This window comes from Pangasianodon hypophthalmus, chromosome 14, assembly GCF_027358585.1.
Source record: "Pangasianodon hypophthalmus isolate fPanHyp1 chromosome 14, fPanHyp1.pri, whole genome shotgun sequence".
NCBI classification, from domain to species: domain Eukaryota; kingdom Metazoa; phylum Chordata; class Actinopteri; order Siluriformes; family Pangasiidae; genus Pangasianodon; species Pangasianodon hypophthalmus.
In genome coordinates, this window is record NC_069723.1 from 2,836,608 (window position 1) to 2,850,980 (window position 14,373).

At 38.7% G+C, this 14,373-nt stretch overlaps 2 protein-coding genes across 2 annotated transcripts in view; one reads left to right on the forward strand and one right to left on the reverse strand.

The window, feature by feature from the left end:
• gmfg (glia maturation factor, gamma) overlaps window positions 1-4,018 on the forward strand; it is a 6,180-nt gene extending 2,162 nt beyond the window's left edge. The window contains exons 3-7 of the mRNA XM_026943413.3: window positions 678-727; window positions 806-855; window positions 1,509-1,591; window positions 3,121-3,194; window positions 3,377-4,018. Of these exons, the coding sequence (XP_026799214.1) occupies window positions 678-727; window positions 806-855; window positions 1,509-1,591; window positions 3,121-3,194; window positions 3,377-3,448 (329 nt within the window). The 3' untranslated portion in view covers window positions 3,449-4,018. The remainder of the gene's footprint in view (window positions 1-677; window positions 728-805; window positions 856-1,508; window positions 1,592-3,120; window positions 3,195-3,376) is intronic.
• A 296-nt stretch (window positions 4,019-4,314) lies between these two features.
• paf1 (PAF1 homolog, Paf1/RNA polymerase II complex component) lies at window positions 4,315-12,396 on the reverse strand. The gene is made up of 14 exons (XM_053239779.1): window positions 12,051-12,396; window positions 11,215-11,244; window positions 11,010-11,102; window positions 10,750-10,871; window positions 10,239-10,305; window positions 9,986-10,087; window positions 9,697-9,802; window positions 9,277-9,345; window positions 9,067-9,170; window positions 8,785-8,901; window positions 8,012-8,140; window positions 7,203-7,308; window positions 6,470-6,554; window positions 4,315-6,252 (listed from the first exon to the last, which is right to left on the reverse strand). Exons 1-14 carry the CDS (start codon window positions 12,095-12,097, stop codon window positions 5,855-5,857), a joined length of 1,575 nt encoding a protein of 524 aa, XP_053095754.1. The 5' UTR covers window positions 12,098-12,396; the 3' UTR covers window positions 4,315-5,854.
• Between the last annotated feature and the right edge of the window lie 1,977 nt (window positions 12,397-14,373).

Sequence of the window (14,373 nt, forward strand, 5' to 3'; positions counted from 1 at the left end):
CCATCATGAATCACATTCACTCTCAGCATTGGATTAGTAATGATGGACAGTATTTTTTACAATAATATTACATTTTCTCTTTATTTTATTTTTTTAAATCACATTTTCCTTACAGAAATGTCATATGAATTTACACATGGTTTTTAGACCCCTCACATTTTTCACATTTATTTTTATGTTCACATGATTTATTTATTTTCATGTGATTTTTTTTTCATATGAGAGATTCATATTTTCACGTTAATTTTTTACTTGATTCTTTTAATTTTCTTTTTTACGATTTGTTGTTACAAAACAATTTAACAACAAAAACAAAACAATTTATAAACAAATCACCATTTGTAATAATAGAAATATAATTCATTTATTTTTGCGTGATTTTTTTGTGATTCATTTTTTCCCCACACGTGATTCATTTATTTTCACAAGTAGTGCATGTGATTTATATGACGTTCTCACATGATTCAGTTATTATTATTATTATTATTATCATTCACATGTTCAGATTCAGGGCGTAACATGGTGAACTGTACACACACACACACACACACACACATATATATATATATGTGTGTGTGTGTATACAAAAAAATCATAATTCCTTGATTTTGCATTTCACTAAATCCACATCTGTGAGACATTTTCTATTATTTATGTCCGCTATTTATTTATTTCAGTGAAAATTGATATGGAGAAACAGCTGGTCATATTAGAAGAGGAGTATGAGGTATCATTCATATCGCTAATCACTTAACCTTAAAAAAAGTGAGAATCTGTGCTTAATCATGTGATGTTCATGTTACAGGACATTTCTCTGGACGATCTGAGGGAAGAGCTTCCCGAGCGCCAGCCACGATATCCTTATCTATTAAAAAAATATTCATATCTGATACAGAGTTGATGTTTTGGAGCTCGAGTTTAGCTAATTCTGGGCAGTGTTTCAATTACTCTCTGTTCCCTCATAAGCGAGCCAATATTGGCGCAGTGCTATGTTTTTCAGAATAAATGATAATAAGTGATATGTAATAATAAATAAAATGGTCAAATTATTATTATTATTATTATTAATATTAAAATTTCATTAACCTTAATCCAAGATGGAGTTCATCTTAAGCAGACTGTAGCAGCGTCACGTCTTATACGCTGTCATGTTAATCAAAACCTTTACACCAGACACTGGCAGCGTTCAGAACTCTATACGCTATTGGAAATAAATAGTGTGTAGAAGTGAAAATCTCCTTGGATTAGCAAACTTTATACAGCAGTAATCCATGTTATTTACACATATTTACAGATAATCGCACGTTATATTTACTACAGCTCCTGAGTTTCATATGCTGCAGTGCACCGCACAATCCCAGTCCTCTCATTAAACACAGTGAGTGCAGAGTGATCTCTAACACACACTCCTGATGGGAGGTTGATGTTAAAAAAATAATGAAACACAGTTGAAACAACTTCTCAGAAAAGTGAGTCATCTAAGTGTAGATCACTTAACCGAAGTGCACATACATAGTGTACAGCTACAAGCTTACACACTCCGACGGCCGAGTGTCCTACCCGCTGTGTTTCATTTTCTCCAGCCCTGTGGGTGAGTAGCGCTCTTCGTTATACACGACTTTTTAAATTCCTGTTAAACATCTTTTATTATTATGTTTTTTTCCCCCAACATTTCATTTTATTCTCAGGGTATTCTCAAAACAGCGATAATGACTACAAACTAATTAGCATGCTAGGGAGATAACTAGCTAATCAGCTAATCAGCAAGCTGATACAACTCTGTATACTATATTATATTTGTCATGTCTTTGAAGATAATAATTAAATAAATAAAGTTTCTAGATTATTTATATTAGTATAAATCCACTATGAGCTATATATTTAATTTTGTAAAATGTGCTCAATAAATATTGTTAGCTGAAGTACTGTGATGATGCAAACTTCTCTAAAAATCAATAAAAATGTAATGAAATCTGAAATCATGAATAAATTATTAATGGAACACTTGATCCCAAATCCCGAACACGTTTGCGTTTTCTAGTTGTGCACTGAAGCTACAAGGCTAATGTAGCTAACAAGTAACAAATTCTATTCCCAAATTTTCCCAAATTTTTAAATATACATACAGTACATTGAAATGATATTAAGCTCAGTATATCATTTTTTAAAAAAGCAACATACATATTTAAGTTCTTGTTATCATTCGTATAACTTGTAGCGTTTGCTAGGATTCTACTTTCAAGCTGTGGGAGGTGGGGAATTGATACCTAATTGCGTTAAAGAAAAAAATATATTTCAGTCGTCTAAGATAGATTCCTACATGATTGTATGTTTTCAATGTCGCAAATGTTAGCTACTTTTACATTAGCCTTGGTTCTCCAGCGCAAAACAAATCTAAGAAAAACAATAAATGACTTAGCGGATCAGCTACGTTTGGGGTGAATGGGACGTCCAACATCGAACAATCGTTCCATTAAAAATGAATATCTCAATCATCGCAGCACTTCATGTTGGGAAATCTAAAATCTAAAGGTCTGTTTCTTTCCTTTTTAATTCGATCTACATGGAGATGTAGCGATTCTTGCTTTTTATTAGTAGTATGCAGAAAACATAGCACACTGAAAAGCGAAAGCATCATTGCGGTGCTCTTACGTTGCTCGATCATCATCATTGGATTGCTGTTTAAGAATTTAATGCTGCGTCAGGAGTGAATGTGATTCCCGGTGGTACTGCATGTGATTTTCATCAGTGCAATGCAGCCGTGTCACACTGAAATGCAATCAATGTCCAATTGCAGCCCTAGGCTGTACTTTGGGGCCTGGTTATTACAAGAAGGGCCTGAAAGTGACTTTTTTTCCCAGGTTGCATCCTTTATAATTGCGTTGTTTAATCTTTAATCGTGATAAAACACGATAGGATTAATATGACTAGAAATACGCACAGCGCTTACGTACTTCTGAAGGAATTCTGACCAATTTGTATTGGACCGGCACACAGGAATTTTTAACCAACGGTGAGGTTGATTCTATAAATTAGTAACGTAAACCTCAATATAGACCCTGACTAGAATAAGGCAGTTAATGAAGATAAAGGTAAAAATGTTATATTTTCTTTGTACAGGTTGTAAGCCGGAACAGCAGATGATGTACGCCGGCAGTAAAAACAGACTCGTCCAATCTGCCGAACTCACCAAGGTAAACAAATGAACAAATTTATAATAAAATGTACTATATATACTCTTTATCCTGTATGGATGTTTGTTTCCAGTACCATGCGCCAATATATATATATATATATATATATAAAAAACTTAGACATTTCTTTGCTTCCTAATTAGACACATTTGTTCACATGTTTATGTTTTTACCATCTGCAGGTTTTTGAGATCCGAAACGCAGACGATCTCTCTGAGGAATGGCTGAAGGAGAAATTGTCCTTCTTTCGCTGAAAATATTACTCCGTCCATCCGGATCAGTGCTCCATCCTTCTGTATACTGAAGATCATTTTGGGGGAATAAACTCACAGCTGATCTCAGATCAGTGGAGAAAAGGCATCATGCGTTTGCTTTCTAATTTTTTTTTATTTGAAATTTGTAGAAAAAAGTGAAGCACATGTGAACACGGTACTATATAGACCTGTTACAGCTTAAAAAAAAGTTTTTTTTGAAAAATGTTTTTATTTTTTTAAATGTCAAAGCTTTGAAGTATTTTGCTGCTCATGCTTTTGCTTTTCAGAAATTTTGGAAATACTGATTTTTAAATATGTATTTAATTTCATTAGTGTCTTACAGCAGAAAAAAGGATGGTATAGAAATAAATACCAGACTAGATTATATTAAAAATATAAACTGGTTGCTACATTAAAGGTTTCGCATTATTGAAGTAGCCTATAATATGTTCATTACACACATGTTGATATTAAGTAAGGAATAAAACACAATGTGACAAGTTTAGAGGAAATGTTACTGCTACCAACCTTGAGAATTTTTTGTATTAATTAAAGAACAATAGAAAATGTTTTCTTTTTAAATCAATTTATAGTTACATTTAATGTTGTGGAACTTCCATGAAGTTAGTTCCTGTTCTCGCTTACGTTATAGCAGCTATAAACAGACCTAAAAGGCGTAAACTCCTCTTTCCTGAAGATGTCGGAAAACCCACAGCCGGGAAAAGTCCATATTACTACCCATGGTTTTGGAATGGGATGACCAACACGTAGGTGGTCAGGTGTCCACATACTTTTGGCCATATAGTGTATAACTCCATATCAACCTTGATAAGAAATATGATGAAGAAATACATAAAGGGAATCACTTTTTTTTAAACAAATGAACTGGTTGTTCTTTATTTACAGCAGTTTATACAGCAAAGTGATGAAGTGAGAAGACTTTACTTTCTACAGCTATTAAAACAAACCAACAACAAAAAACATTACATAAATTTCAATATGACCTTTGGATCAAAATAAAGAAACAGAAAAAAAACCTCATGATACTATAGTCAGACAGGTTTGTTGAGAAAGCGGAGCAATGGATAGATCTTGCTGATGTGTATATTTATATTTGTTAGGACATAAAGGGTAAGATCTGTTCTTAGCATCAACATCTGCTCCAGCAGTGACAGAAAAGCATCGAGCCTTCAGGTTGAGAAGGTCATACTGAGCGTAAATGCTGAATCCAAGCGGATTTAGCGATTCGCATTTTTCCTGCTCCAACACACCTTATTTACCCTTTAAGAAATTATCCCAACTGCGACTACTGGATAGAGATAATTCCAGTGAGACAGTGTGAAACAACGCATCATTTAGCACAGGGTATATATAACCGACTCGCCACCAGACACGCGCTCACAATGGATTATGGGTAATATGCACGGTCTCTCTGCCACAAAGAACAGCACTTGAGAATAAACTACTACTACTGTTGAGGATTTGTTAGAATTGATTAGGAATTATTCTGACAAGACAGTGTAGTAAGGACAGTAAGTGTTGGAGCAGGAAACATGTCACCATAAAGAAAAGAAGAAAGAACAAGGCAAAATGAAAGAAACAATTTGTTGTTTTTGTTCATCTCTTTCCTATAATGAACAGTAGAGTATGAGCAGCGGACTGTGCAGTAGAGTAAGAACGGAAGAGTATGAGCGGTACAGTATGAGCAGCAGAGTAAAAAAAAAAAAAAGCAGAGTGTGAGCAGTAGGGTATGTGCGGTAGAATGTGAGCAATAGAGTATGAGACCCAGAGTAAAAACTGCAGAGTAAGAGAGGTAGAGCGTAAACTGAACAGTAAGAACAGAAGAGTGTGAGTGGTAGAGTATGAGCGGTAGAGTAAATACAGTAGAGTATAAACGGAAGAGTGTGAGTGGTAGAGTACGAGATGAACAGTAAGAGCGGTAGAGTGCAGGTGGTAGAGTAAGAACAGAAGAATAAGAACAGTAGAGTGTGAGAAGAAGAGTATGAGCGGTAGAGTGCGAGAAGAAGAGTATGAGCGGTAGAGTGTGAGAAGAAGAGTGCGAGCAGGAGAGTGTGAGAAGAAGAGTGCGAGCAGGAGAGTGTGAGCGGTAGAGTGTGAGAAGAAGAGTGAGAGAAGTAGAGTGAGAGAAGAAGAGTGTGAGAAGAAGAGTATGAGCGGTAGAGTGCGAGCAGGAGAGTGTGAGAAGAAGAGTGAGAGAAGAAGAGTGTGAGAAGTAGAGTGTGAGCAGTAGAGTGTGAGAAGAAGAGTGCGAGCGGTAGAGTGTGAGAAGAAGAGTGAGAGAAGTAGAGTGAGAGAAGAAGAGTGTGAGAAGAAGAGTGCGAGCAGTAGAGTGCGAGCGAGCTCCAGTCATAATGGTGGTTGTAGTTTTTCCCTCCCGCTGTCGTCTCATTCGCTGTCACTGCCATCGCTGGAGTCCGACCCCCTCTCGCTGCCGCTTTGCCCTCCCCCTCCCTCTGATTGGCCGCTGCTGCTGTGGGCGGGTGAGGCACTGCCGCTCGCCCTTCCTCCCTCTTCCTCTGCGTCCTCGTCCTCGCTCCCACTCCTTCTCCTCCTCCGCACGCCGCCCTCGTCGTCTTCCTCGCTGTCGTCGTCGCTGCCGAAGATCTCCTCCTCGTCACGTGCCTGCCGGTCCTCTCCGCTCTCACTGCCGCTCCCCTTCCTCTCCTCTTCTTCCTCCTCTTCATCCTCCTCTTCATCGTTGTCGCCGCGCCGATCGTCCTCCTCGTCCCGGTCGGAGCCGCTGTCAGAGTTCTCGCTCTCGCTGCCTTTCTCCTTCTCGTCGCCTGTGTTGGAAGAGATGGGTGTTAATTTACACAACATAAACACACACACTGGAGGAAGTGGGAGGAGCCACTGATGCCATAAACATGAGTTTAACTTTATGCAAATGAAAAGCAAAGTGACATAGCGACAAGCAAAGGGATCATTATTATCTCCTTTATGCTCAGTGTGTGTGTGTAAGTGTGTGTGTGTGTGTGTGTGTGTGTGTGTGTGTGTTACCAGAGTCCTGTGTGTCTTTGTCCATGTCCATGTCTTCCTCCTCATCCTCTGGCTCGTGGTTCTCCAGCTGAGCTCTGCGAGCCTCCTGCACGTCACACACACATTTTCCATTTAGCTCTACATCATTCCATTAACACACAATGCAAAACAAAGTGTACATATGTACATGTGTGTGTGTTTATGCACGTGTGTGTGTATGAGTGTGAGCATATGTATGTACGACTGTATGCATATATGTATGAGTATGTGTGTATATGCACGATGTAGGAGTGTGTGTGTATGCATGACTGTGTGTATATGTACGAATGTGTGTGTCTGTATATACAAGTTAGTGTCTACATGTACGAATGTGTGTGTGTGTAAGAGTGTGTTTAAGAGTGCATGTGTACGTAAGAGTGTGTGTATATACACAAGTGTATGTATGATTGTGTGTGTATGCACGTGTATGTGTTTATATGTACAAGTGTGTGTGTTTGAGTGTGTGTGTGTAAGAGAGGACTCCACTGTAATCTCGTGCGTGTATGTATGATTGTGTGTGTACGAGTGTGTATGTGCGTGTGTGTGTGTAAGAGTCTGTACATGTACGAGTGCATGTATGTATGTGTGTGTATGTGCGAGAGTGTGTATGTGCGAGAGTGTGTGTCTAAGAGTGTATGTATGTGTGTGTATGTGCGTGTGTGTGTGTGTGTAAGAGAGGACTCCACTGTAATCTAGTGTGTGTGTGTGTACAGACCTGTGCTTCCAGCTCTTTCTCGTTCATATCTCTGTGTTTGCAGACCAGCACAGCGTTGGTGGTGGACTGAGCACCGGCCTTCGCGCGCCTCTTACTCAAGCGCACCCTGACAAACACACACACACACACACACACTTATATATAACACTCATATGTATAATATAATACAGTGTTTCTTCACTCACACTGCAGAGTTCAGTTCATCCTTAGAGTTAATTTTCATCTTGTGCGGAAAGTGAATGATTTCAGAATGTGAGGTGCAACGATACAGGAAATGATGTCATTCAATAAGGTGCATCTTACTTAGCGTTGATCTTTCTATCCAGATTCAATATCGTTAATAACGTTACCTTCAAACAATGCTTCGTTACAATAACTGATATTAGCTATCTGCTAAGCTAACTAGCTATTGAGCAATATGTAAAGGTTTAGCGAACATGAATTATATTTTTATAATGTTAAATGTTAAAAAAAATATTGTTTATGTCTGGCACAGAGGCACGAGGGCCACATTTTACTGCATGACAGACTCGGGTCTGCTCTTAGCGTTTATTAGAAGATTTCACGTGCTAGATTTCATGGCACATTCTTGTGGTATTCAGTTTGGAAGCTGAAATATTTAGACAGCTTTGAGTTTCTGAGTAGAAGATAGAGTGCAGTTTTTACATCATACTGGTCTTTTCTTAGTAATTTAGCAACATATTCCTGACCATCATGCCAACGGTGTACTGCATTCATGCTAGCAAAAAAAATAAAAATAAAAATTAGGTAGCCCTTGGGGTGATATCTGTGACAGCACGTAAACCTGCCTGGTCTCGAGCTCGTTGTAGTAAACGCCGTCTCCGTCTCGGAAGATGAAGAAGTAGTTCTCCTCGTAGCCTTTGCTGGCTTTGTTCTTCACGTTCCAGTTGTACTCTCTCGCTATCTTATAGTCGTATCTGCAGACAGACAGAGAGAGAAAAGGAAACTAAATGTTAAAAAACTAAACTAAATGTCACTAAAATAACTGAAAGACACATGCAATGTTACTGCAACTTTGTCCAACAACACTCCTTCCTTCCTTCTAATAGGCCTGATTTTTTTTTTCTTGTCTTGAACACTGCTTATCTAGGCAGCTTCCTCCTCAAAGGAGCTCTGGGGAAGATATGTAAGGAATACACCACTTGGTGTGGTGCTGTTATAGGAAAATAAACAACAATGCAGTGGTGTGATAAAGCAGAGTCACTATTATCACGCCAAAGTTGAGGATTTTTCTAGAACAGCACATCCTGGAGTGTTTTATTCCTCCACTTCCTGGAGTTTTATTCCTCTTATTGTTGATGATTACAGTTTATTTATTAAAGAACGACACGTCATACTTATAATATAAACCTGTGATTTGCGGCTACTGTTACAGGTGCTGCTGTTGTAGGAAATTAATCAACAACTTCTGGCCAATCAACAGCACTCTGGTAAAGAGAGCAATATTTTGGTTTACTGGAACATGTCTAGTTTTAACTCGAATGAAAAGTGGCACAGGGATGTTGGTTTAGCTGACACAGCTTGTGTGTGTGTGTGTGTGTGTGTGTGTGTGTGGTCGTACAGCTCCTCGGGCATGTAGTCCACTTCCTCCTCCACGTCTCTTTTCCGCTTGCGCAGCGTATCCTCGTTGGGCAGGAAGTACGCCACAAACTGGTTCCCTTCCTCGTCCATCATTCCTCTGCGGAGAAAAAACGCACATGCACACACATTTAAAAAAAAAAAAACAACACACACACACACACACACAAAAAAAACCTTATTCACAAACACAAAAAGCTGTCAAAATAAAAGGCAGCAATCCAAAACCACACACACACACACACACACACACACACACACACACCTGATCATAGCCTGTGACATCATATCTACAGCCGCAGAGCCGGAGACATCTTTAGGAGCGGGGTCGGAGTCGAAGATGACCTGCGCACACGGGTTTATCCACATCTGCACAGAGGAGAAAGAAAAGAAAAACAACACAAAATTATATTTATATATTCGTTTACTGACATAGATTCCAAAGTGTGTGTGTGTGTGTGTGTGTGTGTGTGACCTTAAAGTCAGGGAAGACGGGCAACACCTCCACAGGTGTAACTCTTGGTTTGCTGTAGTGCTGCGTAATCTGAAAAAACAGAAGGGATGTTTAAAAAAATTTTTTTTAAAAAAATCAAGACATTTTCTACACTCATCTGAAAAAGCTCAGTTTATTAAACATTTATTGAAACAGATTTTCATTTAATCGAAGCAGTGTTGTATAAAATAAAATGTATGTAACGAATTTAATATATATTAATTATAATTCATTGAAATATTGCCGGATTTCCTTCTTCAGTTTTAATGTATTAGGATTGTTGTGTAAAAAAGAATCAGAGATTATCCTGAATAAATACAATGTTCAATTCTCTCTCAGCTAATAAGATTAAATTTTAAATTAACTCTAAGTGCAGAAAAAAGCGTTAGATGTAGTGCTCACGTTTTTCTGGGCGTCCTCGAAGGTTTTTTCGATGGCAGCGATCTGACTGTCTCTGTCCTTGTAGATCTCCTCTTCTGTGAACTGCTGCTTCACCGACACACCGATCCTACACACACACACACACACACACACACACACACACACAGAGAGAGAGAGAGCGAGTAATTAAACAGCACTGACAACAAGGTGGCATCCTGTTTAACTGGATTAAGTGGCTCGTGAGTGTGTGTGTGTGTGTGTGTGTGTGTGTGTGTGTGTGTGTGTGTGTGTGTGTAAAATGCCTACTCACTTGACCTCCACTTTGTCGTTGGACACACCATATCTGTTGAACTCTGTGGAGATGTACTCCGTCTTCCTCATCCAGGGAACCACCTTAGCATGCTGCTGGGATCTACACACACACACACACACACACAAACACATTAAACAAACAAACAAAAAAAAAACTAATACACATTCAGACCCTACAAACATTTACTTGTATGCAAATGAACACTGGAGCGTAAATGTGCAGACACAAACACACACAGATGACCTCTGACCTCTTGGAGCTAGTGGGGGCCTGGATCTCCTCTTCTAGAAGCTTCTCATCCGCAGGATCTAACACAACTGAGAAACACACTATATTAGTGTCTGTGTGGTGTGTATTAAGCGTACACTCGCCGTTAGGGTGCGTATTAAGCGTACACTCGCCGTTAGGGTGCGTATTAAGCGTACACTCACTGTTAGGGTGCGTATTAAGCGTACACTCACTGTTAGGGTGCGTATTAAGCGTACACTCGCCGTTAGGGTGCGTATTAAGCGTACACTCGCCGTTAGGGTGCGTATTAAGCGTACACTCACTGTTAGGGTGCGTATTAAGCGTACACTCACTGTTAGGGTGCGTATTAAGCGTACACTCACTGTTAGGGTGTGTATTAAGCGTACACTCGCCGTTAGGGTGCGTATTAAGCGTACACTCACTGTTAGGGTGCGTATTAAGCGTACACTCACTGTTAGGGTGCGTATTAAGCGTACACTCACTGTTAGGGTGTGTATTAAGCGTACACTCACTGTTAGGGTCAATGCGGTAGGTATCAGGGTTGATGAGGTCGATTGTCACTCCCAGGTCCGGTTCTGTGAGCAAGTCGTGTTTGTGTTGTTTTTCGAGTGAGGTGGCTTTATACTGCACAAACCTTCACACACACACAAACACAAACACAATTAACAATGTGCAACATCAGTTACAGCAACCTGTTTATATCTAAATGGTCCATAATATATATATAAATAAATAAATATGTTAGAAATATTTTGCTGTGTCTCCTGTGCACCTGTGTTGGTCGAAGGGATACGTGATGAACTTGGGGTCGAACGGGATGTCAGGGAGACTGTTACAGTATTTCACCCGGCACACAACACCGGACCTAAAAAAAACACACAAGAACAACATTCTGCATAAAACACACAATTCCATCAGTGATTAATAATAATAATAATAATAATAATAATAATAATGAGATATGGCCGAGGCGGTACCTCTCAGGGACGGTTCTGTGTGACGAGCTCCTGTGTGGGGGGAAAAAACAAACAAACAAACAAACAAACAAACAATACAGAAAGCTAAATTAGACACATCTGAAAATAAAACAAGCTCACATTCACGTGCTGTATCCCAAATCACTTGCTGCACCCTACTTAGGTGCACTAGTTCTTACATTCTTTTGAGTGATACTGAATCACTCAGGATCCCATACAAGTGCATTATATGGGGTATTTAATCTAGTGTGCTAGACATTCAATAATTTAGGAATTAATCCCTATTCAGTGTACTACAGGGCACTATAAGGGCTGTTTCCATTCCACCCTACGTAGTGCACTACATGTCCAATCAGCCCACATCCCACCGAAGTGCACTACACAGGGCATAAAGCCATCGCTTCTACATTCTTACATGCATTTGGGATTCTGCTTCCTTCCTATAAAAATACATTCTACAGAATATAAAACAGTTTCTACCCCCAGGGACTTCATATGCATACTCAGGAGAGTTAATAATCTGAGTGAAATATAGTTTTGAAAATTAAACATGAACATTTAGGTGCCTATACGAGCTAATGTTGCTGTACTGCTAAGTATATATGGCTAAGTTATGCTAGCTAGCACACTTGTTATTAGCTCTTCGCTAATTATTTAAAAATAAGCAACTTATCCTTTTAGGAGTACTAATTACTGGGACTAATTACTGAAAGTTCAACATGTCTCCTAACATAACTGAAAGATATTTAATTAAAGTAGTTAGCCACAAAGTGTGCTTTAACATGTTAGCTAACTAGGCTAACACGCTAGCCTAGCCGAAATGCTAACACTCTTACCGATGCCCGTCCTCGCGCTGCGCTTGCGTTTGAATCGTTGGCGCCATTTTAGGGACGAAAAAGCGGCGAGGTTTAACCGATTTTTCCCCTAAAATTAATTTCAAAATCTAATCAATCTTTAAACTTTATCGCTATAAACTCCAATAAGGCCAATGTTTATTCTCCGTGGTGTATGTTCTCGCGTCTCAAAGTTCAAATCCTAAATTCTTTCCTCCTCCCTTAAGAAGTGCACTACATAGTAGGTACAATAAGCGCCTCTCGCGCCCTATCTAGTGCCCTACATATACTAGAGGAAGTCATTTGGGATGAGGCTCGAGTTCGGCGGAAGCAGCCGGCGTGATATTTCTTCCCACCCGTATTCCGGATAAAAGTAAGAAACGAGATTTTGTCCAAATACAGGTGGGAATCGAAATAAAGCATCACGCAGCGATGTCACTCAGGACCCCTTTGCTTTCTTAGGTGGCTAGAAATAATGCCATGGCAAAATTAAATGGCTAAAAATAACGCCCTGGAAAAATGTTATTGTTTTTGAACATTGTTTAAGCTTCTTATTTTTTTTTGCATTTATTGCGGATCACCTCATATATAACATTATTGCATTAGAAGTGAAAGAAGCACGATAGCAAATCGTGTTATAAGTCATTAATGGTGTTTACAAGTTTTCTTGAATATGAGCATGAAATAATTAATCATTTAGTGTGTTTATTCTATTTAAAATATTTCATGAATTCGTTTGTCTTCAGTAAGCACTTTATTCTGGTCAGGGTCCTATCCCGGGAACGCTGGGAGCAGGACGGGAATACACCCGGAATGGGCCTCCATATTAAAAATGTAAAAATATAAAAAACATTTTGATGACCTACAGACGGCCATTTTTCCCAAATGATCCCGGATCATGTGACACACGGTCAAGACAGAACAAACTTCACCGCATGTTAACGTGATTCTTGTTGACATGGTTCTTGTGACGCACGAGGCCACTTTACGGCCAAAGGTTAAAACCAAAAATGCAAATGAATCCAGTTTATAACAAACACAAACAGTGAGATGATTCATGTGTACAACATGTTGGTTTATTGTATGGAACAAAAAAGGAAATCCATATCGCAGATGGCACAACCCTTCTGTAAAACAATTAGAAAAGAAAGAGTACAGCAAGGGTCACACGGCTAGTTTAAAACTTGTACAGTTCATTCATCTTAAAATTAGTGGTACAATTTCTTAAAAAACAAAGCAGAGCTCTGGCCCACTGTGTCTGAGGTCTTTAAGTCATTTGGACCCAGCTTTCTTTTTACAATTAACCAAAATTTTAAAATTGCGATCATCTGAACCCTACGTTCACAGCAGTAACTCACTCATGTCGATTGTAGTTTGTCTCATGTGGGCGTTCGCTACTGGGGTCACCTGTGGGCGTGGCCTGGCCAGTATGTTTTTTTTTTTCGTTACGATGAAAAAATGTAAGTAGCTATATATGGCTTCTAAAGCTAGCTAGTTAAACACAAATTAAATAACGCATTATTCAGTGTGAATATTGGTTGTTTGCTTTACATGCTCGAATTTTTGTACTAGGTTTGTTGGAAGATTAGCAAAGCTAACTACACTAGCTATGTGCACCAGCGATCTCTGCTACTTCCTTCCACGCGTTATTTTTCTTCCTAATGTCTCTATACACATTTAATGAAAGATTGTGCGTATGACAGGATTAGACAAAGCCATCGTTTTAAGTTTTGCTTCCATTTTTTTGTGCGTCAAACAGTAAATAGAAACTAATCGCAGGTAGGAACTAAAGTTGTGAGTGGGGAACCGAAGAAATGTTGGACCTCGCACATAGGATCGGTCCGAGGAATCATTCGAACCAACTGTTCGGATTTGTGGCTTTAAAGCTTCATATCTAATTTGCACATAAATGAAATGATCTTAATTTAAATGTCAATTTGTGGCTGAAATTGTGTTGCTTATGCATATTGGAAATGAATGCTTGCAATTCTGTTTTGTCACTTGTTTTTGTGAACGTAGGGTTAGAGGGAAAGTTGTAAATGTGATGCTCGCTCTACCATTTTAACAACAATCATTGGGCTGCGATACTTTTGGGAAACTTTGCATAAAAAAATACATATACAAACCATAGACTTTACATTCAGAAAAAAAAAAAAAAAAAAAACAATTTAGTTGGTTTTATGTAACATAACAGAGCTGTGCGATATGACAAAAAAATTTACGAGTTAATATTAATATTTGTAATATGAGTAGTTATTTTTTTAAAATATGAGTATGTTATCAATCATGATAAATGATATTTATAAAGAATTAAGTTCACAAACTT

What these genes read in the sequence shown, in the direction of transcription:
- paf1 (XM_053239779.1), bottom strand. Translation starts at nt 12,097, where the DNA reads ATGGCGCCAACGATTCAAACGCAAGCGCAGCGCGAGGACGGGCATCG. An exon ending in CCGTCTTCCCTGACTTTAAG is followed by an intron (nt 9,171 to 9,276) that starts GTCACACACACA and finishes TCCTCTGTGCAG; the next exon opens with ATGTGGATAAACCCGTGTGC. An exon ending in AGAAAGAGCTGGAAGCACAG is followed by an intron (nt 6,555 to 7,202) that starts GTCTGTACACAC and finishes TGTGACGTGCAG; the next exon opens with GAGGCTCGCAGAGCTCAGCT.